This window comes from Scardinius erythrophthalmus (genome assembly GCF_964197995.2).
Source record: "Scardinius erythrophthalmus genome assembly, chromosome: 23".
Classification (NCBI taxonomy): Eukaryota; Metazoa; Chordata; class Actinopteri; order Cypriniformes; family Leuciscidae; genus Scardinius; species Scardinius erythrophthalmus.
Window position 1 is genome coordinate 27,555,376 of NC_138243.1, and position 25,990 is coordinate 27,581,365.

Consider the following 25,990-nt stretch of genomic DNA (forward strand, 5'->3'; position numbering starts at 1 on the left):
GCGCTCGTGACGCAGAGCAGTGCTCGCGCTGCCTAGAAACGAGCGACTCATTTATCTGAACAAGAGCCGCCACGAGACATCCTGCTCTCCTGATATCTCACTCGTTCTCTTGTTATTTTTGTGTTTTATGAAATTAAACTACACTTTAAAAAGATTCTTCTCTGAGAGTAAGTATTTGAATCGCTTTTATCTATGTTTTCGAATCGCCTTTTCACGTTTTAATGTTCCTGTCAGTAAGGCGTTAGCGAGTCACTTCTGCATCAGTCAGCAACCTCACCGGTACTGAAGAGAAAACTCTTTTAATAGACACATTTAGTGGTGTGTTTCGTTATTAGAGCTGTATAACGTGCTGTCTTATTATCTTCCACTGATTCATGGGGCAGTTTAAAAGGACGTGTGAAGGTTTTATGGAGAGTTTTGTTATTAGCTCGAGTTAGCTGAAGCTAGCCGGTGTGCTCTGTTACTCTGAGACATTTTCTGCTGCCAACAGATTAAACTCTTATTTTATAACTTAATAGTGACTCTTGCGCTCTGTGTATCTAAATTTCATGCCCTGTTTGTTTGGCTTATAGGGTAAGAACAGCCCTCAGTCATCAAAAGTTAACATCTACAGTTCAGTATTATAAGAACCATTTTTGTAATGATTTCTCTAAGTTAGCTAATTTTACTTCCCACTGTTAACGTTACTTGACAAGGAATGTTTTGACACCTTAAACTCAAAGCGGTAATTACAGTTTCTGTTTGCTTTAAGTGATTTACTGTAAAGCCTCCCTCATGCAACCAAGTGTCTTGTTTATGCAGGGTTTGAACTTCCCCATAATTGTCCATTGCAGAAATGCCAACTGTTTCGAGATGTGGATGTCTTTTAGACTGTTTCAGGGTTTAAAAATGCATATGCATGCATATAATCAGTCTTTTTCATAAATTAAAGGGCAGCTCGCATATGGATGGTGAGCAAAAGGGCACAAAACCATGCTGTTAATTTCTTAACATTTACTGTTGACAAAATGTCATCTTTTAAATTTTTTACTGACTTGCTTTATTTGGTGTTTTCTTCAGCTTCCTGGGACGGGCAGGATTTCAAACAGGCCTTGAGTGGACAAGTAAGAGGACAACCACCTTTATTAAAGGAGCACATCCAGGATCTGTTGGATTCAGTGCTGTGGGGAGCTTTCGTTCTCCTGGTCGGTTTGGAGAGGCGGTGGAGCTGTTTTAAAGACTGCGATGCATCGCTTAAGGACTTGCGCTGCGCGGCTACGGCCGCTCACAGCCTCTCAAAGTTTCTCACAGCACAGGACAGCAGTGGCACCCGGGGCCCTAAGGACGTTTCAGCCCTTTAGGTGCTACACGGCCCCTGTCGCCACTGAGCCTTTTCTTAACGGGACAAGCTCCAACTATGTGGAGGAGATGTACTACGCGTGGCTGGAGAACCCCAAGAGTGTGCACAAGGTAAGACATCGGCTTTCAGCGTAGAGGATTTTGTGAAGAAATTCTGGCTGCTTTTGGTCCAGTCATTTGTGGATGGATCAAAGCACAATACCACAGTTATGATGCATAAAGTCGACATGAAACCAAGTTGCGGTAGTTCTTTCTACCCTTATTCTGATGAATATCCAAGTGAAACAGCTTCTCAAACAGAAAAAAATTTAAGGGAGGACTTAATTTTGTCCAATGGGAGTTCACTGGATCGTTGTCGTTTCCTATTGGAGGATCTCTTGTGAGTGACAGGTTGTCCCGCCCTCACGCCATTAAACGCGTCATCAAAGAAGAGAAGATGTCGCTGCAAGATGGAGGGGAAGTTATTTTGATTAAAGATTACGAGGGCACATTAATAAAAAAAAAAAAGTGCACATATAAATCATTCATTATAAATACTGCAATATTCCTTAAAAAATAATTGTCTATTTTTATTTCATGGTGACTTTAAAATCCACATGAAATCAAAATTCACCCTGTTTACTTTCATAATACGCATTCGTGTTTATATTGTGAATGATTAATTCATTACTTTCCTTTCCTTTAAGTCAGTTTAAAGGTGAAGTGGGTAGTTGTTTCAGTGTTGGAGCAGTTTTTATGTTATTGTAATACAAACCTATATATATTTCATTTGAGGTGCAAATTGAGGACTAAATGCTAAAAGCATCATAAAAGTAGTAGCCCATATGACTTTTGCACAAGTTTAAATTTTCTGAAAAATCTTGACATCCGGCTTGATTCTCCTTGACAGGTTAATGTAGCGATGTTTTAATTTGTGAATGAAATGTTAATATTTGAGTCTGATCTTTAGAAATGATTCAGTCGATTCAGTTCACAAGCCAGCCTGAAAGATTTATTTATGAATTGGACAGATTTATTTCTCTAGTTTGAAGGTAAACCGAAGAGGAACTTCTTTGATCTCCAAGGTTACGCTTGAGGACATCCACGTTTCATAATGTGACTTTGGTCAGACAGTAAGCTTAGCTTTGCAGGGCTGTTACGTAAGACTTTTCTTTTCCATGTCACATGCCCTTATCTGGTTTCCAGGATGTTTTCAAAGTGGAACTAAATGTTATATGAATGTATCATACTGAAACATGCTAAGTCTGTGCAGTGGTTAAACCTGCTGCGCTGCGTTACCCTTTCATTTAGTTCTGTACCTTTTCAGTCTTTGAACGACACACTTCAGCATACCTTTAGATGCATAGACAGTGGTTGTTGTTCATGATATTTATATAAATTAGCTTTTTTGAAACTGAGTGACAGTAAAAGTAAAGTACACAAGTGATTCAAACAGGCTGGCAGATATGAAGAAAGCAAAATGCAGACTTCTGTGAAAGTTGTTTATTGTTTATAGAAGTAACATAAAATCTATAAAGAAAGTGCATAGTAGTGTTACACTACAGTACAGACTTCCCTCATGTGCCCTACTGCGGGACGATACACCACCGCTTCTCTCAATTTAACACACTGAGCTCTTTAGCTCCTCAAAGCAGGAAAGCCTATGAGACAATTATCAGGTTAGTATGATGTCCTTTGTGATGTCATTGAATCACAGTGACCTGATGTGTCAGTAAGTAAGCCCTCATGTGTAGAACCAGGTCAGATTTGGTCTAGGGTTCAAACAGCTCTTCTTTTCTGTCCCTACATGAACCTAAAGCTTTTCAAATGATTTCATCTAAAGTCTTTGGTTATGCAATTAAACATCCAGCTTATCCAGTGAGGTTTTGCTCCTCTGAAAAGGAGTTTACTGAAATTTGATCCCTTCCCACAGTTTACTCAGATGTGTGACTGCAGTTCCCTTCCGTACTCCGTACTGGAGACTTTGGAGGATGAACCAGATTGATGAGTCAGATTATGTTCCTGTGTGATTATGCAAGACACCAATACTGCTAGTCAGCAGCTTTTACTTGTTTAAAATTGTATTTTTTTGGAGGAATCCGGTCAGCGGGTGAAGGTTTTCTGCGCGTTACTGTCTTTCCTCGTGGCAAAGTAATTTGATTAAATGAAATACATTTTTCGTATGTATTTTCTTATTTCATCTGATTCCATTAAATGAAAAGGTTTTAATGATATCTGTGCATCATTAAATGTGAGCAAATGTTTGACTATTCTTTTTAACTCTTTACTGAAAATAATGTCAGAATCCGTTAGAATAAAATCAGATGTTTACAATTTATTATGTCAGTTAAATGTATTATGCCAATTTCATAATCAGTTCAAAGAGAATCAATACAATAATATGTATACAATCAATATGCTCAGAGATAAAGAATAAAAGATGTAGGCTAAACCCGACATTTAGAAAAATACATGATGCTGAAGTCCTTGAGGTCCTTCAACATTATGGGCTGATCTGAGTCTCTTGTTGCATTTCATTATATAGACAGAAACTTCTTTTCACATGGAAACATTTGCTAACAATGACAATTTGCATTCGGAGTTTACACCTTTCAAGAGCAGGAGGCCATTTGCCTGAAAGACCCACCCTCCTTTGTGTGCCATTTTTCTCTAAACTCTTAAAAACCTTATTACCTTTTGTTTTACTTCTTTGGTAATGAGACCTTTGCACCAGTCGCACTGAGACATTCCAGAAATGATACCAAATAATAATAATAATAATTCAAATTAAACCATATAGATTTTTGGGTGAATTTCAGATGATCTCAGCATGATAGAAAGAGGGAAGGAGGGGTCAAGGGAAAAAGATGTGGATTAGGATTGCTTAGGTGAGACTTACGTCTCGAATGATGGTGCTAGTTTCACAAGAGATAGTTCAAATGTTCATTTTCAGAAAGGTCTGGCAATTTCTTATTTCTCAAGTCTTACAATTTTAATAAACCAGTATTACTGATGTGCGTCAGTGGATTTACAGCAGTGGCTAAAAGTGATGTCTGAAGAGGATATTTGTTTTTGTTTTTTTAATGACCCTACACGTTCAATTAAACCATCAAAATATATGAAAAATATTTAATGTGGGAAGAATAAAGCACTGAAGTTGGTTAATGTATTTATCTGACAGAATTATTTGGCAAATAAAGGCAAACTTCAACTACAGGTTTTATTTTACTAAACAAAACAAAAATGCATAGAAAAGCAAAAAGCTCACAGGACAAAGCGTACATTGACTACAACATAATCAGTTATTAACGTTTCATTGGTTCTCTCTTGTTGACATATTGTTATTGTTCTTTTTCTTAATCTCTTCCTGTGCACACTGTGCTCATTTCTCAACAGTCATGGGACATCTTCTTCCGTAACGCTAACGCAGGCGCTCCCCCTGGCACTGCATACCAAAGTCCACCTCCAGTGGGGTTGAGTCTCTCAGGACTCTCTCAGGCCCAGGCGCTGGTTGGCGCTCAGCCCAATGTGGAAAAACTGGTGGAAGACCACCTTGCCGTGCAGTCCCTCATCCGTGCCTACCAGGTATAAAGTTTGGAGTAAAGGACCCTTTAACTGCTACATGTTTTCCCCTCAACATAGTATATGTTATACTTATTTATGTATTCACACTGCCGTTCAAAAGTTTGGGTTCAGTAAGTTCAGTTAAGCAAGGACGCATTAAATTGATCAAAAGTGACAGTAAAGACATTTTATAATGTTACAAAAGATTTCAATCAAATAAAGGCAAATACATGTTCTTTTAAACTGTATGGGGATTTACATTCAAAGACCCAGTACCAGAAATTATGAATTAAGACGAGTCATAATTATAATAAATTAAAGAAAAGTTTTACTTGAGATAGTCTGCAGTTTCATCAGGCAGAAGTCAGCTTCAAGACTCACACAGGAGTTTGTAGCCCGCTCCGCTTACAGTAACAAAGATCACAGAAGTTATACCCTACACCAAGGTCTAAGGTACGTCCTTGCTTCAGGTTACAGTTTCTGATTGGCTTAGAAATAGATAAACATAGTAATTTTCCACACATATACAGATAGACTGAAGCATATCTCCATCGATTATGCAGCTGACACTCGGACCCTGAAGTTAGGCACATTTAGAACAACAAGTCAGTCAATCTTTAATAATGCCATTGGTTCCTTAACCTAACACACACACTGACACATAGCTTCCTCAAGGTTGGATTTGGCCAGGCTCTAACTATTAACAGGAGAGTATTCTCAAAATATCAAGATAATACGTTCTTTCTCTCAAGGAGATGACAGTTTAATATAACACAGTTCTCAAGGAAAGGACACTTTAGTATAATGCAGTAATGTAAAGCTTTGGCTAAGAAATGGTCACTCAAACTATTGGTTACAATGACCCTTGTGACCTATAGTTGTCATGATGAGCTGGAAGAACAGATGTATGTTTTAACACAATTTGAAGACCTTTCTCAAACAAAACATCTTTTCATATTTCATTTCTGGAAGCTGGCCTGATGAGCAAGCACTGTTACTGCATTCAGATATCAAATACAGACATTAGAGAATACATGAAATGAACATTTTAGTAATCACACTGGTAACTTCTATAACAGAGTAAAATCTCACAAGCCTAGAGAAGTCATTCAACTCATTTGATATTTAGAAGGAAAAATATTGATTAATACCTTGATTATAATCACTCATTAGATATACATTGAAGCAGCAGTGGATTCCAGAATCCACACCCTTCAAAACGTTATATTCTTCAAAGATGGATCACGGTTTCCACAAAAATATTAAGCAGCACAATTGTTTCCAACATATGATGATAAAATGTTTCTTGACCACCGAATCAACATATTAGGATGATTTATGAAGGATCGTGTGACATTGAAGACTAGTTTGCCATCACAGGAATAAATTACATTTTAAAATATATTATACTAATAATATTTCAGAAGAATATTACAGTTTTTACTGTATTTTTGATCAAGGCAGTCTTTGTGAGCATAAAAGGCTTCTTTCAAAAATATAAAAAAAATCTTACCATGCCCAAACTCTTGAATGATAGTCTACATTTGTGTTATTTCACTGTTTGATGACTCAACTGTTATTCTAAACTTTGTAAAGGGTTAAAGAACAAGTCAGTGTTCCCTTTGGCTGGTAGTGAATGTCAACACTGCCTAAATACAATACCCTTCCTTCCAAACTTTCCACGTTTCAATAATATATTTCTGGTCTAAAACGTTGGATAAAGTAGATGATCCTCAAACACAATCTGTAAAGCTCCACAGAACTGAATGAAATATATCCTCGTCCCTCACATATTTTTTTTAAGTGAAATATCTTGGCTAATTGTATTCATTAAAAAGCTAGGTCCCTTTTAATTTTAATATATAAATGCCTTAAGAAGGACAATTAATATTTGATTGCTCTCCTCTGTTAGCTTGTAAGTGCTGTTGCCTTGTTCACAGGTCAGAGGTCATCATATAGCCAAACTTGACCCATTGGGCATCAGTTGTATAAATTTTGACAATGCCCCGGTATCTGTCGGGTTCCATCAATCTGGTGAGAACTGCCTGTGGTGTTCAGTGTGATTGCAAGAGTGCTCATTCAGTGTGTTAACATTGCTCTGTGTCCCTCTGTCCCTGTTCTTCTGTTGTCTCTCACTCTCTATCTGTCTCAATCTCACCTCCTCATCTGTCCATACAAATCTTTGGGCTACTGTCCTTCCTTCTCCACTTTTCCTTTTCCTGGAAATCCCTGCAGATTCGGGGGCACCACGTTGCACAGCTGGATCCTCTCGGAATAATGGATGCAGATCTCGATTCGTGTGTCCCTGCAGATATAATCACATCCTCTGATAAACTTGGTGAGGTTTTGATTGGGCGTTGGAGAGAGATTGAATCTTTTATGTGGCATTGCTTGTTTATGTGCTGTCCAACACTCTTGTGGATATCCTCCACCCTTACCTGAAGCATGCATGTGGTCCAGACCTGTTTGAATATTTGCAATGGGTAAAATTTAAACACTCAGCAGTGGGTGTTGTTTGTGTGCATGTTCAGCATAATATAAACATTACCTGGGAATTGTGTGATATTGGACACGATGGCCTTGTTCCAAAACCTAGCTGCCAATGCTCAGTTGATTACAATAGAGCAATACTCTAATAAGTCCAAATATGCATATAGCACACACATATATTAAGCGAAATTACGCATTTATTAAATGGACCTTTATATTTATATACACTACTGTTCTAAAGTTTTGTTGTTAAATTTTTTACATTTTTTTGAAAGAAGTCTTTTATGCTCACCAATGCTGCTTTTATTTTAGCAAAAATGCAGTAAAACAGTAATATGGATTTATTATTACAATTCAAAGTAACTGTTTTCTATTTTAATACATTTTAAACTGCAATTTATTCCTGAATTTTCAACATCATTACTCTTCAGTGTCACATGATGCTTCATAAATCATTCTAATATGGTGATTTGCTGCTCAAGAAACATTTCTCATTTTCAATGTTGAAAACAGTTGTGCTGTTTAATATTTCTGTGGAAACTGTGATACATTTTTCAGGATTCTTTGATGAATAGAAAGTTCAAAAGAACAGTTTTTATTTCAAATCTAATCTTTTGTAACTTTATAAAAGTCTTAACTGTCACTTTTGATGCATCCTTGCCGAAAATAAATAGACATACATATATATATATATATATATATATATATATATATATATATATATATATATATATATATATATATATATATATATATATATATATATATATATATATATATATATATATATATATATATATATATATATATATATATATATATTAAAAAACAAATCTTCTCCCAAAACTCTTGAATAGTAGTGTATATATGTGCATAGATGACATTTGACTAGACTATTGTGCTGCATGCTATTTGGAATATATATATATATATATATATATATAATATGAATGATGCCTAAAAATACTGCCAAATTTTGTTTTGCATCAGTTTGTACCTTATCACTGCATATCCAGGCCTCTGGCTTTGCCCTTTGTGAATAATGTTTGCTCATGTCTCACTCTTGACACACAGAGGTGTGTTGGTCAGTGTAGCACTCGTCTCATCTAGTGTCAAGTTGTAGTTCCTCTTTCTCACTTTGCCTTTTTCATATCCACTCACAGAGGCTCTTTTGTTGCACTGGTAATGCCTTGGCTGTCGATTGCTTTTCTGGATGCTGTGAATAGCAGTTGCTCTATTTTGGTTTTTCCATCAAAACAGTCAAAACAAAACAATTTGAGAAATGTGAACCATCAGAATGCCTCAAACAAGCTCATAAATAGCTCATCATATGTCGTTATTCCTGGTCTTCAGGTTCCTTGTGTCATGAAAATTTATGTCAGGGCGGCGTGAGAGATTTTGTTTTTGACATTCTTTGAAATTATTGCACTTCTATCAACAATTGTTTCACACCATTAGTTAGCCTATTCTAACTTTAAAAACGTGCGAGATGTCGATGGGCATGAATTGTTTGGAGAGCTTACCATTTTGTATAGATTGCCTCAGCACATTACCGTATGCATAGTGTGAGTTTGATCCAACACGATCACATTAACGATAATTACCTGAGCCAGGAGAAACTGTGCATCTCTTTAGTTTCATACAGATTACATTGCAGGACAATATTTGTTTTAAATTTGAATTATTTTATTTAAAAGTAGACATTTCAAGGTTTCTTTAGACGTAGGCTATGCTTCATGATTGTGTGATAACTGTTCGTCGGCCAGAGGGTTAAAGAAAGCGCAGCCTATTTTTATTTGTCTAAATATTAGCCTATAATGATCTTTTTTTGTTGATTATGAAAAGTGAACAGCGTAAGTAAGATAGGCTACATCATAAGATGTGCAATATGCTGGCAGACATGATTTAGTTCTGTTTTGCACAAAGCCTTCCTTTTTAAAGTGAACTTAGTTTTGTAAAAAAAAAATATCTTAATTTTAATCAATGTGTTATCACCCAATAGCCTGGATTTAATAAATAAGAAGCAAACTGAACGTCGACTGTGGAATGGATTGAAGTCAAAATTAACACTGGTTTGATGATCATTTAAAGGAGTCCCGATTTTAGCCCAATGATTGGACACCAATATATTGTCGACAGAGTGGAGATTAATCTTTATAAATATGCGCTATAGAAAAAACAATAGGCTAAGATAAATAAAAATATTAATAAATTATTCCTCCGGCTGTATTGAGCAGCGTGCAGATCCTTCTTTATCTCATGACTCGTTCACATAGACCTAATGTTTTTGTTGTGTGTAGCCTATGTGTTTGTGTAAGCTAAGTCGTGTGTATTTAGTTTATATTCTGTAGGACCTACATTATCTATTTAAATACAGAATTTGTAGTCTATTTGCAGCTGTAGCTTGTATGCTTTTTCCAGTTTGCAGAATGTAAAAAACAAAATCTTCATTCGTTCGCATCTTAAAGGAACACGCTGACTTTTTGGGACTTAAGCTTATTCACCGTATTCCCCAGAGTTAGATAAGTCCATACGTACCCTTTTCATCTCCGTGCGTGCCGTAACTCTTTCTGACGCACACACCGCTAGCCTAGCTTAGCACAAAGACTGGAGGTAAACAGCTCCAGCTAGCATACTGCTCCCAATAAGTGACAAAATAACGCCAACATTTTCCTATTTACATGTTGTTATTTGTATAGTCACAGCATGTATACAAAAAACAAGGTCACATGAGACACAGCCATCTTCTAACCGTATACATACTGGGAACTATATTCTCAGAAGGCAAAGCACTGCTACTTGGGCGGAGCACTAGCTTACTTTATAAGCTAAAGTCCCAAAAAGTCGGCATGTTCCTTTAAAGATTGTACCTAATGGTGAGTGTGGGGTGGGGGCACCACGATCTTGTTTTGCCTAGAGCGGCAGTTGAACTTGCGCCGGCCCTGACTATGTGGGGTGAGTGAGTTTTCTCCCTGACAGTGTCAGGGCCCTTAGTTTTCCAGCGCTGCATTGTTCTGCGTTTCATTCAGTGGAAATGCTGCGCTCAGTGCTTTTTCTCAGAACACCTCACAGGTTCGGTTCATTTCAGGTCATTGCGTGGTACAACCGTAAAAAAAAAAAAGCACATCGTAACATTGGTCACGTCCACACTGGGGGCATTAATTTTCTCACCTTACTGCTGGAGGTATGAGGACTAGCCAGTGCACTTGAGTTAATAGCATTTTTTAGAAGCTCCCACCAGTTCCCTGTTCAAAAGCCAGTGATTAAATACATTTAGAGTTGCATAGCCTTGCTTTCTTTTTTAGCATTTAGTGGATTTTGCATATCCTTAGGCCTAGTCCAATAAAGCTGTCAGTAACTGAACACTTGACAAAAAAACATGCTTTTTTGGTTTGCATGGACAGCTTTCCCTTTTAATACCTTTATTTGGTATGTAGATTTAAACTTTAATCAACTCTTAGCAGGAATACATTTATGTGGCACTGCACTGTTCTGATCCTCGCAAGAGCCCCAGCTGGCATATGTGGCGATTCCCCTCATTAACCTCGCCTAGGGTCTGTTTCTTACATAATGTCCTCATCCTCTTGGAATGTCATATTTAAGCCTCAGTGCTCAAGGCTTGACATGCTATTAAAATCTCCCAAATTCATCTTTAGTTGATTCCTGTTGGTAATGGTAATAGTGGTGCCTGCGTTAATATAAACATTGCTATTACCAAGGTAATAGTTCTATATAGTTTGTTCTACGGAAATAAATGATGTTTGAATGTTGTATGGGGATTTACAGTCAAAGACTCAGAACCAGAAATTATGAATTAAGACAAGAGTCATAATTATAATAAATTAAAGAAAAGTTTTACTGAAGATAGTTTTCAGTTTCATCAGGCAGAAGTCAGCTTCAAGACTCACACAGGAGTTTGTAGGCCGCCCCGCTTACAGTTACAAAGATCAAAGCAGTTATACCATTTCCAAGATCTAAGCTACGTCCTTGCTTCAGGTTGAATGATTCTCATTGGCTAAGAAATAGATAGACATGGTAATTTTCCACACATATACAGATAGTCTGAAGCATATCTCCATCGATTAGGCAGCTGACACTCGGACCCTGAAGTTAGGCACGCTGTGACCTTCCAGTTTGCAGATCTGGGTTGCTGGGCGCCAGTCTGTCTCGAACAACAACTCAGTCAATCTCCCATAATGCCAGTAGTTTCTTAACCTATAACCAAAATTACTAACACACACACCGACATACAGCTTTTCCAAGATTGGATTTGGCCAGGCTCTAGGCTAACTATAAACAGGAGAGTATTCCCAAAACATCAAGATAATACGTTCTTTCTCTCAAGGAGAGGACACTTCAGTCTAAATGGAAAGTAAGGCTTTAACTGAGAAATGGTCGCTTAAAATATAGACTTCAATGACCATAGTTGTCAGGGTACCCGAGAAAAGCAGATGGATGTATTGACATGTTAAAGAAGTCCATAATTCATGTCTGGAAGCCGGGCTAAATGAGCAAGCACTGGTACTGTTTTCAGATATCAAATACAGACATTAGAGAATACATGAAATTAACATTTCAGTAATCACACTGGTAACTTCTATAACAAAGTAAAATCTCATAAGCCTAGAGAAGTCATTCAACTCATTTGATATTTAGAAGGAAAAATATTGATAAATACCTTGATTTATAATCACTCATTAGATATACATTGAAGCAGCAGTGGATTCCAGAATCCACACCCTTCAATGTGATCTTACTTAGGCCTATATTTTTTAGCCAAAAAAATCCAGGGCCATATGCTCAAATCTAGAGACCAGAATATCACTTTATTCTTGGTTTTATCTTTGTTCGTTCACTTGTCGTCATGCTTGGTTTTCCGTAATCTAGTTTTACTGGTGTTGCAAGAACATGTTTTCATATTTACATGCCTGCAGCCCTTAAGGTACATTTCATAAATAAATAGGAATAGCTCATGTAGCACGTTGTGAATGAACAGTGTTTTGGCACCTTGAGATTACAGGTCACAGCAATCTGCTATGCAAGACTCATTGTAATGACTCTAGTTTACATACCTTCATCAGGGTTCGTACGTTTTGAAAAAACCTGGAAAAGTTATGGAATTTGAAAAATGCAAATTCCAGGCCTGGAAAGGTTTTGGAAAAATAAAAAGACCCAGAAAGTTTTGGAAAAGTCATGGATTTTTTTTATTTATTTTTTTTACACAGCATAATATGGGATTAATACAAAAACTGTTTAATAAAAAAATATTTCGCGTTGTCTTAACGTCCTTATTTCGGGCGGCATAACGTTCACTTCACTTCCGATTCACATGTTGCTGAGGCGAAGTCGGTGCTGACAGAAATTTAATTGAAATGGCAGGAAAGTGGCACGAGCATGCTAAAGTTTTGCAAGCACCGGTGGGTCGAGAATGTAGCGGAAAGAGGATTGCTGCTCTGGCCGCATGTGAAACGATACGCAGAATATTAGCCTACGTCTGTCTCCTGCACGCGAGAGGAGAGAAGAAAACGAGTAAATGTCAGTTCAATTGTGAGTTCATTCTATGTGTTCTTAGGAGTGTGTGCGATATTGTCTATGAACTATGATGATATTGTAATCATTGTTTTAACTATGCACGAGGCACTGCGAGTGCGAGCTGACATCGCGTTTGTCTCTCATGCTTGCTTTCACTGCGTGATGTGTCAGTGCAGTTATAGATGTCATGTCCCCAAATGAGTTTTTGTCTTATATTTATATCATATTATGTTGTTATATTAGAATATCACATGAGCAAGAGTGCCGTTTTCCTTTGCACAATTGCAAATGTGCTATTTATTTTATACAACAGTTAAATTAACAATAAAGTTAACATTGCGAGTTACTTTTTGGACACAATATTGTAAATTTTAAATTTATATCGCGGACGAGAATTTCATAATAAAGTCGTAGTCCAACAGACATCGATGATTTATTTATTTATTTAATGAAATCCGCGTTTTGAACGAATCATTTTAACGATTCAATGAACAATCACTTGTTTTTCGGAATGAATCAGCTGTTTGAACGAATCGGTTGAATAAATGACTCCAATAACTCGCTTATTAAGACAGTGACTTGCCGCCACCTACTGGTGGTTTTAGTTTCATGTTTAAAGTATCCTTTAATTAAAAAGTTAAAATTATAAATCATTTAAATATTGAATAGCTTTATTTATGCAATTGTAAATGAAGTATAAATATAGGCTAATGCCAGTTTTGATGCCGCTTCTGTGTCACCTCTACACTGCAAGGATGGATTTTAATTTAATGATTTAATTTGACATTAGTACTGTGTTATTCTAATATAATTTAATTTGAATGTTAGAATTTGACATAAAAGGTGATGCATACCTCTAAATACGTTTAGAAAAAATGTCCATATATAGGTGAAAATGCCCCTGGAAATCAGTTTACGGTGGCAAATTTTGCCCCTTAATAAAAATGTTAATTTCGGTCACTGCTGTGAACTGACCACTGCATAGAATATAAAAAATATGAATATCTTCGTGAGTCTGCTGTCAACAACAGGCCTAAACCGGCCAGGATACCAGTACAAAAACACAATCAGTAAAATATCATCTAGGCTAATTATTATCAACAAAATTTTGAAAATATCGAGACATATTTTTGTCAATATTGCGCACCCCTAATGTACGGTATTAATTTTGAGGGTAAATTTTAACACAAATTTTTATTCTTATAATGTCGACTGACATTTTCAGGAATACATAGTCATGGAAATGTGCCGAAAAGTCATGGAAAAGTCATGGAAAAGTATTGGTTAAAATGTGTATGAACCCTGCTTCATGGATTGCCAATAAAAACACGCTGACATTGCTTATTAATCAATGAGAAAAGAAGTTAAATTGCACACTGAAACTCATTTCTAGGTAAAATGTGTTTATTCAAAATGCATATTGCCATTTGTAGCATCTCATGCATGCGTTACGTCTGCTACTAGTGGACTGGGCTGGAATAGATTTGTTTTTCACCATCGTTCCTTTTTCCCTCTGCTAACACTGTTGGCTTAGCCTTTTTTTCCACATGTTCTGTGTCTTATGTGCATGAATGTGCTGTTATTTATACTGTTTGTTTTTAATACAAATTTTAAGTCATTGTTCCACATACCTGCTTCCTCTAATGCAGTACCATTTTGTCTCCTGTGTTTACGTGTGTCGGTTGGATCCGCTGTGGTGTTTTGTTTCGCTTGCCTGTCCACCCACTGCCCCATCCATTTGTTTGCATGTCTGCTGTCAGGCTTCTACGGACTGGAAGAATCGGATCTGGATAAAGTTTTCCGGCTTCCCACCACTACCTTTATCGGGGGCAGTGAAAGTGCCCTTCCACTCAGGGAAATCATCCGCCGTTTAGAGGTGCGTAACCAAGCATTTCCCCACTTGAGACACATATAATGCAATGATATTTTAATATATGATTGATTGTATGAGTATCATTGCATTACATAAAAAGGTATTCAAATATTTAACATGCAAAAACATGACTTCTTGCTACATTATGCAGATGGCCTACTGTCAACACATCGGGGTGGAGTTCATGTTTATCAACAACCTGGAGCAGTGCCAGTGGATCAGACAGAAATTTGAGAAGCCAGGAGTAATGCAGTTTACTCTGGAAGAGAAGAGGACGCTACTGGCCCGTATGGTCCGCTCAACCAGGTCTGCCCCTTGCCATAGTTTTCTGGAGACCGAATGAATGGTTTGCCATTCAAATAATTTAAGCACAGGTATACTTTAAGCAAAACCTTTCATAAAAGGACAACTGACTTCATACATCCATTACAATTGACACCAGTTGGTTAAAAGTCATTGAAAAAATGCAAGAAAACGGAAGTTCAGTCTGAGAAAACTCTTGCATCATTTGTTTGCAGATGACACTTGCTTTGAGATTGTGTTATATGCAATAACTTATTTTCTTAGTATTTCAGAGGATGTTTGTGAACATTCTGTGAATGTTTTTGTAATGCTGTGATTTCGTCAGATTTGAGGAGTTCCTGCAGAGGAAATGGTCGTCAGAGAAACGCTTTGGCCTGGAGGGATCCGAGTCTCTCATTCCTGCACTCAAAACTATCATCGACAAATCCAGTGAAAATGGAGTAGAGAATGTTATTATGGGCATGCCACACAGGTAGAGGACCAAAATACTGAATAACGTATTTTAAATGGGGAAGTACATATGTAGGGCCATTGAAACATGTCTGAATTGTCTGCTCTCCATCAGAGGTCGTCTGAATGTGCTTGCTAATGTGATCCGTAAGGAGCTGGAGCAGATCTTCTGCCAGTTTGATTCAAAGCTGGAAGCTGCGGATGAGGTGATCATCTCTCAAGCCACCATCATTTCCTTCAGCAGACGTTTCACTTTCACAGTTCAACTCCGTAAACAGCATAGAAAAAAAGTAGATCAGTCTGCAGACTTTGAAATATTTGTTTTGTAAGGCCTAAGGTCCCATCTCAGCAATTTGACCACAAAAATTACAGTTACTTAACTTGGTTTTGAAGTCATGGTTCAAAATACTGGCAGGGCTTTCCAACATTTGCTGATAAGGTTATAAACCATAAGATAATGAAAGTGAACCAGGTCTCAAATGTATTAAACAGCACACTCATCTGACAGGAGGGCAAGCCGCTTTATAGAGCCCGACCGATAAATCGGCTGGCCGATATTAGGCATTTTCCAAACAAATTTGTTTAAACTGCCTTTATATACCAATACATAATTAAAATGTAAGTGCTCTGAAAAAGAGAGTATAAAAATCGAGTGACTGTAGACCTTTTAATCTGCAATAAACAGCTCATTATTTCCATTCGGGACGAAACAATTGATTGGTTTGGCCGACTGTCACTCACTCTCGCAACCATGGCTACCACCCCTGTTGCTAGATCTGCCCATATGTGCGCGCACCCGTTTGATTTGAGGAGGCGTGGAACCCTTGAAGAGTAAAATTATGTTAGAGAAAGAGCATTCAAAATTCAAAGCACCTGCATATGCAGTCAGCACAGACAAACAAGGCAAAAACTACTTCCTCGGACCCTGCCCACACTCTTGAACGACCTCCTCTGCTTCGCCCTCGACCCTGGAGCTGTCCTCGAACCAATGAAGCGCTACTTGTCTCTGGAGTGTAGTCCTCATGAGAGTCAACAATGTTTTCATCATGGAAACTCTTACATGCAAAACACCTTATATGTTATGAATCTTACACGAAATTCACCTTCATCAATGTGTAACTTATGGTAATGGAAAAACGTGTATCAATGCAACCTGTTTTTAGCTTTGCCTTATAAATATAGCTCGTTACCGAATCAAAAAGAATATTTTATACTTTACCAGTATCGATATGCTAGCTTGATAGTGAGTACTAAAAGAAATCTTATGTTTATATTTATAGTGATAAAGTTAGGTATTTTATTACATGTGATTCTGACATGATGTCACTGCATGCACTGCGCTCCTTCCTCTCCACTCGTCTCAGGTAAATAAATGCGTCTTCCAGCTGAGCCTGAGCGTTTGGCGTTTGGCGTTCATGTGTTTTGGGGGCGTGGCTTTGGAAGGAGCTCAGAAGGGAGGGGGTGGAGTGAATGGAAATAATTAGCTGTGTTTACAAGTCGTGAGAGGTCTACATTTATACTCTCTTTTTCAGAGTACTTACATTTTTAATTATGTATTGGTATATAAAGACAGTTTAAACAAATTTGGAATTGTTTTTTTTTTTTTTAAATCCTACCCTGCCTTTAAATAACGACAAATAACTAATGTTAGGGAAATCTGTTCATGTTTTGTTACGCATTTCTGGATTTATATATATATATATATATATATATATATATATATATATATATATATATATATATATATATATATATCGGCCGATATATCGGAATATCGAATTTTTAAATCACCAAATATTTGTATCGACCTTAAAAATCCTTTATTGGTCGGGCTCTACCGCTTTAAACCATATGCTTATAAGTTTGTTTTAAGCTCTCAATATCCAGCATGTCTCAAGTTTTGAACAACTTTGGTTATGTACTTTTCCCACTGCAGCTCAGTTTGTGTCCTTTATTTTTCCAGATGCGTTCGCAATATCAAAGTATATTGATATCAGCACACGGAAGTTTCAGACGTGCAGTGGTTAAAACAATGCTACATTTGTGCAGTACTCATGCGTACCGAATTGAAAGACCCGAACCGAAAATATTCGGTATGAATATGTGTACCGTTACACTGCTACTTTTTACCATGTCTAGTCCAGTGGAGGAGAATCGATGTCTTTCTATTTATTATTATGCTATGAAACCTTATACCTAAATGTTTCACTTCTTTTTCAAAGGCGTGATAAAAGATAACAAGCAACAGATTTTTTTCTTCCTTATTGAGGCGTGCGTCTAAGTGAAACAGATTATCAAAAGAAAAACATGTAGGGAAATCATCGGTTGTTGATTGAGGCAGATCAGCTAAATGCGAGCTTGCAGTCGATTGTAAGAAAGGGCAGATTAAATGATTGAAGAACTCGACATGCATAAGCAGAGAGAAGTCTAACGTTTCACCAAATGATTGATTTATGACATTCTGATTAAGAATTATGAGGACAAAAAAGTAAAAAAAAAAAAATTACATTCACACTTTAAAGTGGTAATGTTTGACAAATGAGGAAAATCTGGAATAACTAGTGCAGTAATATTTTACAGAATCATTACCATAATTGTAGTTAAGTAGCTCTGCAACTTAGCTTCTGCGAAAACATCCTCTCTCTCATTTCTGAAGAAATTTAAAGAATATAAACTCTGAAATGTATTCAATGTTCCTCTCATACAAAGAATTCTGGCTTTTGACATTTCAGTCTTGTTCATGTTTCGGTTTTTGTCTGTGACTTTCCTTCAGGGCTCAGGTGATGTGAAGTATCATTTGGGTATGTACCACAGACGGATCAACCGAGTCACTGAACGCCACATCACACTATCCCTGATGGCCAACCCTTCACACCTGGAGGCAGTGGACCCTGTAGTGCAGGGCAAGACCAAGGCAGAGCAGTTCTACTGCGGGGACTCTGACGGCAATAGGGTGTGTGAACTTCCCTTGTGGTTCTAAGAATTTTTACTTACTGTATGTTGTTGGTCACAAGTGTCAAAACAATTCTATAATGTCAATTTTAAATGCTGACATTATCTTAAAATTTTATTTGTCAAGGAGTATGCTAGTATATAGATGACCTCAAAGTTAAAGACATGGACTAATTTAAAGGACAGATAAAGGGGCCTGTATACAAAGATTAAACAGTTCCCTCAAAGACAAACACATTGTGGTGTGATAGGTTGTATTATGTCAGCAGTTTTTAGAACTCTCTTAAATCATCTTTTGTGATTAGAAAACAAGACATGATTGACATGTTGTCAGTAAGAAGAATGTGTCCTTGTCTCTGAAGGTGATGTCCATCTTGTTGCATGGAGACGCAGCCTTTGCAGGCCAGGGCATCGTCTACGAGACATTTCACCTTAGTGACCTGCCGTCCTACACCACCCATGGTACTATTCATGTGGTCGTAAACAACCAGGTCTGTTTCTCTCACGCTCTCATCAGCAGAGAATTACCTTCTCAAGCAGAAATTGGTCATATACAACCGTTTAAAAGTTGAGGGGCAGTAAAAAAAAATTGTATTTGTGATAGAAGTCTTTTATGCTCACCAAGACTGCATTTATTTGATTAAAAATACAGTAAAAACGGCAATATTTTGATATAGTAATACGGTTTAAATATCACCGTTTTCGATTGTAATTTATTTGCATATGTAATTTATTTCTGTGATGCAAAGCTGAATTTTCAGCATCATTACTACATCATTCCTTCAAAAATCATCTAATATACTGATTTGCTGATCAAATAAACATTTCTTATGAAATGTTTCCCAAAAACAGCATTTATTTGAAATGGATATCTTTTGTGACATTATAAATGTCTTTACTGTCACTTTTGTTCAATTTCATGTGTCCTTGCTGAATAAAAGTATTCATTTATTTTCTAAATAAATATTACTGGCCTTAAACTATTGAACGGTGGTGTATATATTCTATAATTTATACAAAATATGGCTTTATAGGTGCTACAAGTGATTTTTTTTTTTAGGAATGACATGTATACATTTTCCCATTTCCTTATAGGTTGCATGTTCAGGATGATTGACATGCCTTATTGTTTTTATGAGAAGTGTGGTTAAAGTTTACAAAATGGTGTAATTTTTAAAAATGGCTGAAATCACTGAGAGAGTTTGACTTTTTTTTTTTAGGTAAATGTTTGCATTTATTTAAATAGCTTTTGTTTTCCTCTCTATAGATTGGCTTCACCACTGACCCTCGGATGGCACGCTCCTCGCCGTACCCCACTGATGTGGCCAGAGTGGTCAATGCTCCCATCTTCCATGTGAACGCAGACGACCCTGAGGCCGTGATGTATGTGTGTAACGTGGCTGCAGAATGGAGAGCCACCTTTCATAAAGATGTGGTTGTTGATCTGGTAGGAAATCACTCAATTTTTTTCCCAATGTTGCCAACTTTGTGTCAAATATGCTTTAGGTTTTGATACTATCATTCACTTTGCTCTTTAGGTGAGCTACAGACGAAACGGCCACAATGAGATGGATGAGCCGATGTTCACTCAACCGTTAATGTACAAACAGATAAAGAAACAGAAACCTGTTCTGCAAAAATATGCTGAAAAGCTCATTGCTGAAGGAGCCGTAAGCAGACAGGAATATGAGGTCAGATTAAACAAATATTACAGCTTATATGAATATATACACTACTATTCAAAATAAATTAATACTTTAATTTAAGGACATATTAAATTGATCAAAAGTTACAGGAAAGATGTGTATAATGTTACTAAATGTTTATTAATTAATTAATTTATTTATTTACTGATAAAGAATCAGTGTAATGTATAATCATTTATTCAAAAACATGAAGCAACACAACTGTTTTTAACATTAATAATAATCAGAAATGTTTCTTGAGCAGAAAATCAACATGATGAATGATTTATGAATGTGACACTGAAGACTCATACTATCTTATACTCATACTTACTCATATAAGTACTGCGTATATTGACACTGAGTATTGATGCTGAAAATTCAGCTTTGAATCAGGAGTAAGTTACATTTAAAATATGTTATAATAAATTTTCATTTGTTATTTTAAATTGTAATAATATTTCACAATATTAAAGTTTTTACTGTATTTTGATCAAATAAATTCAGGCTTTTTATTATCAAACATTAAAAAAAATCTTACCTACCCCAAACGTTTCACTAGTAGCAATGACATTAATAGGAATTATTGACTATATTTGTCAGATGCTTTCTTACTGAAATGACTTAAAGTGAATATTTACATTAACTTAATGTTGCCTTTCTGTCCTTGTAGGAGGAAATTGCCAAGTATGACAAAATCTGTGAAGAGGCATATAATCGCTCTAAAGATGAGAAGATCATGCACATCAAGCACTGGCTTGACTCACCTTGGCCTGGTGTGTGTTTGTGTTAATGTACACCGTCCCTAAACAGTATCAAGAAACTTGTGTATGTGTGTATACCAGGGGTGGAAATTAACTTTTGTGGCTGGTGGATTTCAAAATCTACCAGCCACTCAATGTTTTTACCAGCCACTTTCTTGTTTTTAACCGACAGTGTGTAACTGCATGTGAAAATTAATACTACAAGATCTAGAATACTTAAAGGGATACTCCACTTTAAAATGAAAATTCTGTCATCATATACTCAACCTCATGTTGTTTCAAACCTGTATGAATCTCTTTCTTCAGCTGAACAGAAAGGAAGATATTTAGAAGAATGTCAGTAACCAGAAAGTTTCTGGTCTCATTGACTTCCATAGTAGGAAAAAATATATAGTATGGAAGTCAATGAGACCAGAAACGGTCTGGTTACTGATATTTTTCTCAATATCTTCCTTTCTGTTCAGCAGAAGAAAGAAATTCATAAAGGATTGAAACAACATGAGGGAAGACAGAATTTTCATTTTAAAGTGGAGTATGCAGTTTATTTAATCTCAAGTCTCAATGAAATACTGACATGTTCTCTTTCTCTCTTATACACTCTTTCTCTCTTATATATATATATTTCTCTTTTTTACCTGGATGTGGCATTTGGATGATTCGTGGTATTTTATGGCTTCCAGTTTTACGTTTTTAGTCCCAACAATGAAACTATTAGGCCCTGTTTACACGAGAACTCTCGCGGGTGAAAACGTAAAAATATTTGATCAGATGTGCCTTTCGTTTAGACGGCGACGGCGTTTTTGGGGCTTAAAAACGCAAAAAAGTGAAACCATCCTCCAGAGTGGAAATCTTAAAAACGCTCCACCGTCGCATTGGTGCGTTCACACCGGACGCGAATAGCGCGTGAGGCGCGAGTGATTTCAATGTTAAGTCAATGCAAAGATGTTTTCTCTGCAGACCTCTTAACCAGCTCTTAACGCCTGCGATGTAACGCCACATTTTATTTGAAGGTGTGCCTCCTCTAAAAGTGTCCGCCGTCCGTGTGAAACAGTATGCTATTTTTATTTACCCGCCACGGTGGTCGGTAGGTGAAGCGAGTTTACCCGCCACAGCACAAAATCACCCGCATTTGGCTGGTGGCGGGTGCTAATTTCCATCCCTGGTGTATACTTGTATTTGCTCTGAAATCTGCTTGACTTGACATTTGTACTCAACTCTACAGGTTTCTTCACTCTGGATGGTCAACCTAAGAGCATGAGCTGTCCGTCCACTGGTCTCACTGAGGAAATGCTCAGTCACATCGGTCAAGTGGCTTCTTCTGTGCCTGTGGACGATTTCACTATCCACGGAGGTACCTTTCCACTCCTCTTTCTGTGTACACATTCACACAGTTACAAAAAGGCAGATCGCCTGTACCCAAAGTCCTTTTTAAAGCACGTAAGGAACTGGCTGTTTCTGGTAATACAACTACAGCTCCTATATACTTTAATGGGGAAAGACTTAAATCTTTACGGTTTCCAAAAATGTGAGAAATCACCACTAAAATCTGCCAAAAAATTTATTATAAAGTTGCTTCTTTAGCTCAAATCAGGCTTCAAACGTATTTTTTAAGTTAAGCTTGCATCATTACCCTGAGGTCATTTTGTCTCTGTCTTCCTGTAAGGTCTGTCCCGTATCCTGAAGGGCAGAGCTGCGATGGTGCAGAACCGCTTAGTGGACTGGGCTCTGGGAGAATACATGGCCTTGGGCTCTCTGCTAAAGGAAGGCATTCATGTGCGTCTCAGTGGTCAGGATGTGGAGAGAGGGACCTTCAGGTGAGAACAGCTGCATCTCCTGCTTCTGACTGAACTTGAATTGAAAGCAACTTCACACTCTCCCTTTTTATCGACACACAGTCATCGGCACCATGTGCTACATGATCAGAACGTTGACAAACGGACCTGCATTCCCATGAACTACATGGACCAGAACCAGGCTCCTTATACTGTGTGCAACAGCTCCCTGTCAGAATACGGGGTTCTTGGTGGGTATAAATTAAATGAACTGTGGTTGGTTGCACAACAAACCCAGAATAAGCTGCGGTGTGTACCGTTTTATGCCCACTGAACAAGCATGTCCTCAGGTCTGTCTCACTGTGTGCAGGCTTTGAGCTTGGCTTTGCCATGGCGAGCCCGAACGCTCTAGTGCTCTGGGAGGCTCAGTTCGGAGACTTTCATAACACAGCGCAGTGCATCATCGACCAGTTCATCTGCCCTGGCCAGGCCAAGTGGGTCCGACAGAACGGCATTGTGCTGCTACTGCCTCATGGCATGGAGGGCATGGTGAGGTCTTTTCATTCTAAATTCACCTCAGGGCTTTCATCTCTCCATCATTTCCCTTTTTCATTGCTTTCTTGCTGTTGTTTCCAGGGACCAGAGCACTCCTCCGCCCGCCCAGAGAGATTCCTGCAGATGTGCAATGATGACCCTGACGTTTTCCCGGTACAATACATAGAAATTTCCACCAAGCCCTGTTATTTATTTATTTTAAATCATTGTAGCAAAATGCTTGATACTTTTTTTTTTTGCCACAGAAAATCTCAGAGGACTTTGCCGTCCGACAGCTTTTTGACTGTAACTGGATCGTGGTGAACTGCTCAACTCCTGCAAACTACTTCCATGTTCTCCGGAGGCAGATCCTTCTACCCTTCAGAAAGCCTGTAAGAGACATTTCACTCTGTTTATCAACTCTACAAGTTTTCCACATAATAGGAAAACATGGAAATATCTGGGAATTTTAAAATTGCTTAACAGGTCTGGAATTAGCCATGGATTATGGTAAATCATATTTGCAATAGAAATATTTTTCCTCTAAATGGACAGCTATTGTATGTCAAGCCCACTTTCTGAGCAAATCATTCAAGTTAGCTTTTTTTTTTGTGATTCAGTCAAAATGGCTTGCATCATTTTAAAATATGAATTAATTTTTTTTTTTTTTTTTAATACATCTAAATCCAGGCCATGGAAAAGTGTGGCAGAGTCAAAAAGTGTAGCTAACTTGTTTTTAATTTTTGTTTTTGTTTCTGTTTGCTCTAGCTCATTATCTTCACACCTAAATCGCTGCTACGGCACCCAGAGGCCAAGTCAAGTTTTGACGACATGTTACCAGGTGTGTGCTTGAAATCTTGGGAATGTTTTAAATGTCATAAAAATGACGTTGTAGTAATGGTCTGTTGTGTTTGGTTTTGATCAGGCACACACTTCAGACGTCTGATTCCAGAAGAGGGAAGTGCGTCACAGAATTCAGCGGGAGTGAAGCATCTCATCTTCTGCACAGGGAAAGTTTATTATGACCTCACCAAAGAGCGAAAGACCAGAGGCCTGGAGGACTTAGTAGCCATCAGCCGCATTGAGCAGGTACCGGCACACACTTTCATTATCATGTTTATTAATTGGGTCGTATTCTCTATTTATTTCCCCATTGAATGTTGAATGTTTTGTTTCCAGCTCTCTCCATTCCCGTTTGACCTGGTGAAAGCAGAGGCGGAGAAGTATTCACAGGCTCAGCTGCTGTGGTGCCAGGAAGAGCATAAGAATCAAGGCTACTATGACTATGTCAAGCCACGCATCAGCAGAACCTTCAACAACACCCGTCCTGTTTGGTAACTAGTGTTTTTTGATGCATTTGAAAGGGCAAATCTCTCAAGAACTTGTTCATATTTTACTCCAGAATCAAAAGAATTTAAATTTGGTATAAAGAAAATGAAGCCATGCGTCAAGTAATATTGAGACACTTTTCATAAATATTTTCTTCGGGTTCTCATTGTAATGGGAAAAATATATCATATTATTTACATTGTAAATTGTTTCTCTTCTTTAAATGCATGCAATTTCTTTTGAAAAAAAATAGTTTTAGTATAAAAGTTCATTTTATTTATAAGTTTTGCTATATTTATTGTATTATATTGTACTGTATTGTATTGCAATACAAATTTTAATGGTCATACAAATAGGCTTCAGTTTCTTAAGGCAAAAATAAAGAATTAATGAAATTAATTCTAAAATATCTCAAATTTAATTGAAATTGTCTTTTGTTTGGGGTGACCTGGATAAGTTTTCGTGCTATCCACTCTTGCAATATTTTTCTGTAGTTGGTTCCCACTTACGTTGCTTGCTTCTCAGGTATGCCGGCCGAGAACCTGCAGCTGCCCCTGCCACAGGGAACAAGATGGCGCATCTCGTGGAGCTGGAGCGGTTCTTGGACACCGCCTTCAACCTCGATGCCTTCCAGGGCCGGTCTTAACCACCTCACCCCATCCATACACTTCATTTCCATCCCTCCGTCCCTTGTTTTTCAGGAAGCTCACATCCTGCTGATAGCGTTAAGAGGGCAAACTGGCAGCTAGGTATCTCCTGACCAAAGCACAGGTTTGCTTTACTCTGTAGGTATGACAGGTCTATCAGTGCAGATTTTTTTTTTAATGCAAGCTTTTAGCAACTACATGGTAACAATTTGCATGCATGTATTTTCTGAGGCATGTTGATGATGGTTTTAATAGAGCCTTAAAATGACACCGCTTAAACTGCTTGAGGTTTCCCCTCAATAATATGAATAATATTTACTTTTAAATGCACACAAAATTCACAGAGAGAACTGTAAGAAATATCTATTAGAAATGGGACATATTGATAGCATGAGGACATTAAAGGACATGCATGGAACCCTATGCATTTTTAAATTATTGCGAAAGGAAATAGTAAGCTTACCTGCATTTAGGAGTTTTAAAATATAGAAGGAAATGTAAAGACAACATATTCTTCATCCTCATCTTCATCCCTCCCATTCCATAAGCACTCCGTGCCAAATTACCATGAACTTCAATAGGTGACTTCAAGGACTGAAAGCTGAAACAATCATTTTGTCCTTGTATTTAAAAAAAAACAATAAACTGAGATTATGGAGCAAGCAGAAAGACTGCAAGACATAAAATAAAAGGATTTATTTATTTTCTTAGGTTTATGTTTATTCCAGACTATTATTATTAGGCTTCGTTCAATAAAAGCTTCTCAGTTTCCATTTGT

The 25,990-nt window shown here is 37.4% G+C and overlaps 1 protein-coding gene across 1 annotated transcript; it reads left to right on the top strand.

Annotated features, from left to right (window-relative positions):
- On the top strand, window positions 1–25,984 carry ogdhb (oxoglutarate dehydrogenase b). The gene is made up of 23 exons (XM_081354881.1): window positions 1–167; window positions 1,060–1,449; window positions 4,714–4,902; window positions 7,117–7,219; window positions 14,664–14,779; window positions 14,928–15,082; window positions 15,405–15,551; window positions 15,645–15,735; window positions 18,303–18,482; window positions 18,844–18,972; window positions 19,749–19,928; window positions 20,020–20,172; window positions 20,840–20,942; window positions 22,153–22,281; window positions 22,594–22,744; window positions 22,826–22,953; window positions 23,073–23,251; window positions 23,339–23,410; window positions 23,503–23,628; window positions 24,005–24,077; window positions 24,162–24,325; window positions 24,416–24,570; window positions 25,091–25,984. Exons 2-23 carry the CDS (start codon window positions 1,225–1,227, stop codon window positions 25,209–25,211), a joined length of 3,069 nt encoding a protein of 1,022 aa, XP_081211007.1. The 5' UTR covers window positions 1–167; window positions 1,060–1,224; the 3' UTR covers window positions 25,212–25,984.
- The last annotated feature ends 6 nt before the right edge of the window (window positions 25,985–25,990 follow it).

Bases quoted from the DNA above. Each gene is read 5' to 3' on its own strand.
- ogdhb (XM_081354881.1), top strand. From the start codon at position 1,225: ATGCATCGCTTAAGGACTTGCGCTGCGCGGCTACGGCCGCTCACAGCC. The intron at 15,083-15,404 runs GTCTGCCCCTTG...TGATTTCGTCAG, and splicing joins CGTATGGTCCGCTCAACCAG to ATTTGAGGAGTTCCTGCAGA. The intron at 18,483-18,843 runs GTGTGTGAACTT...TTGTCTCTGAAG, and splicing joins GGGACTCTGACGGCAATAGG to GTGATGTCCATCTTGTTGCA.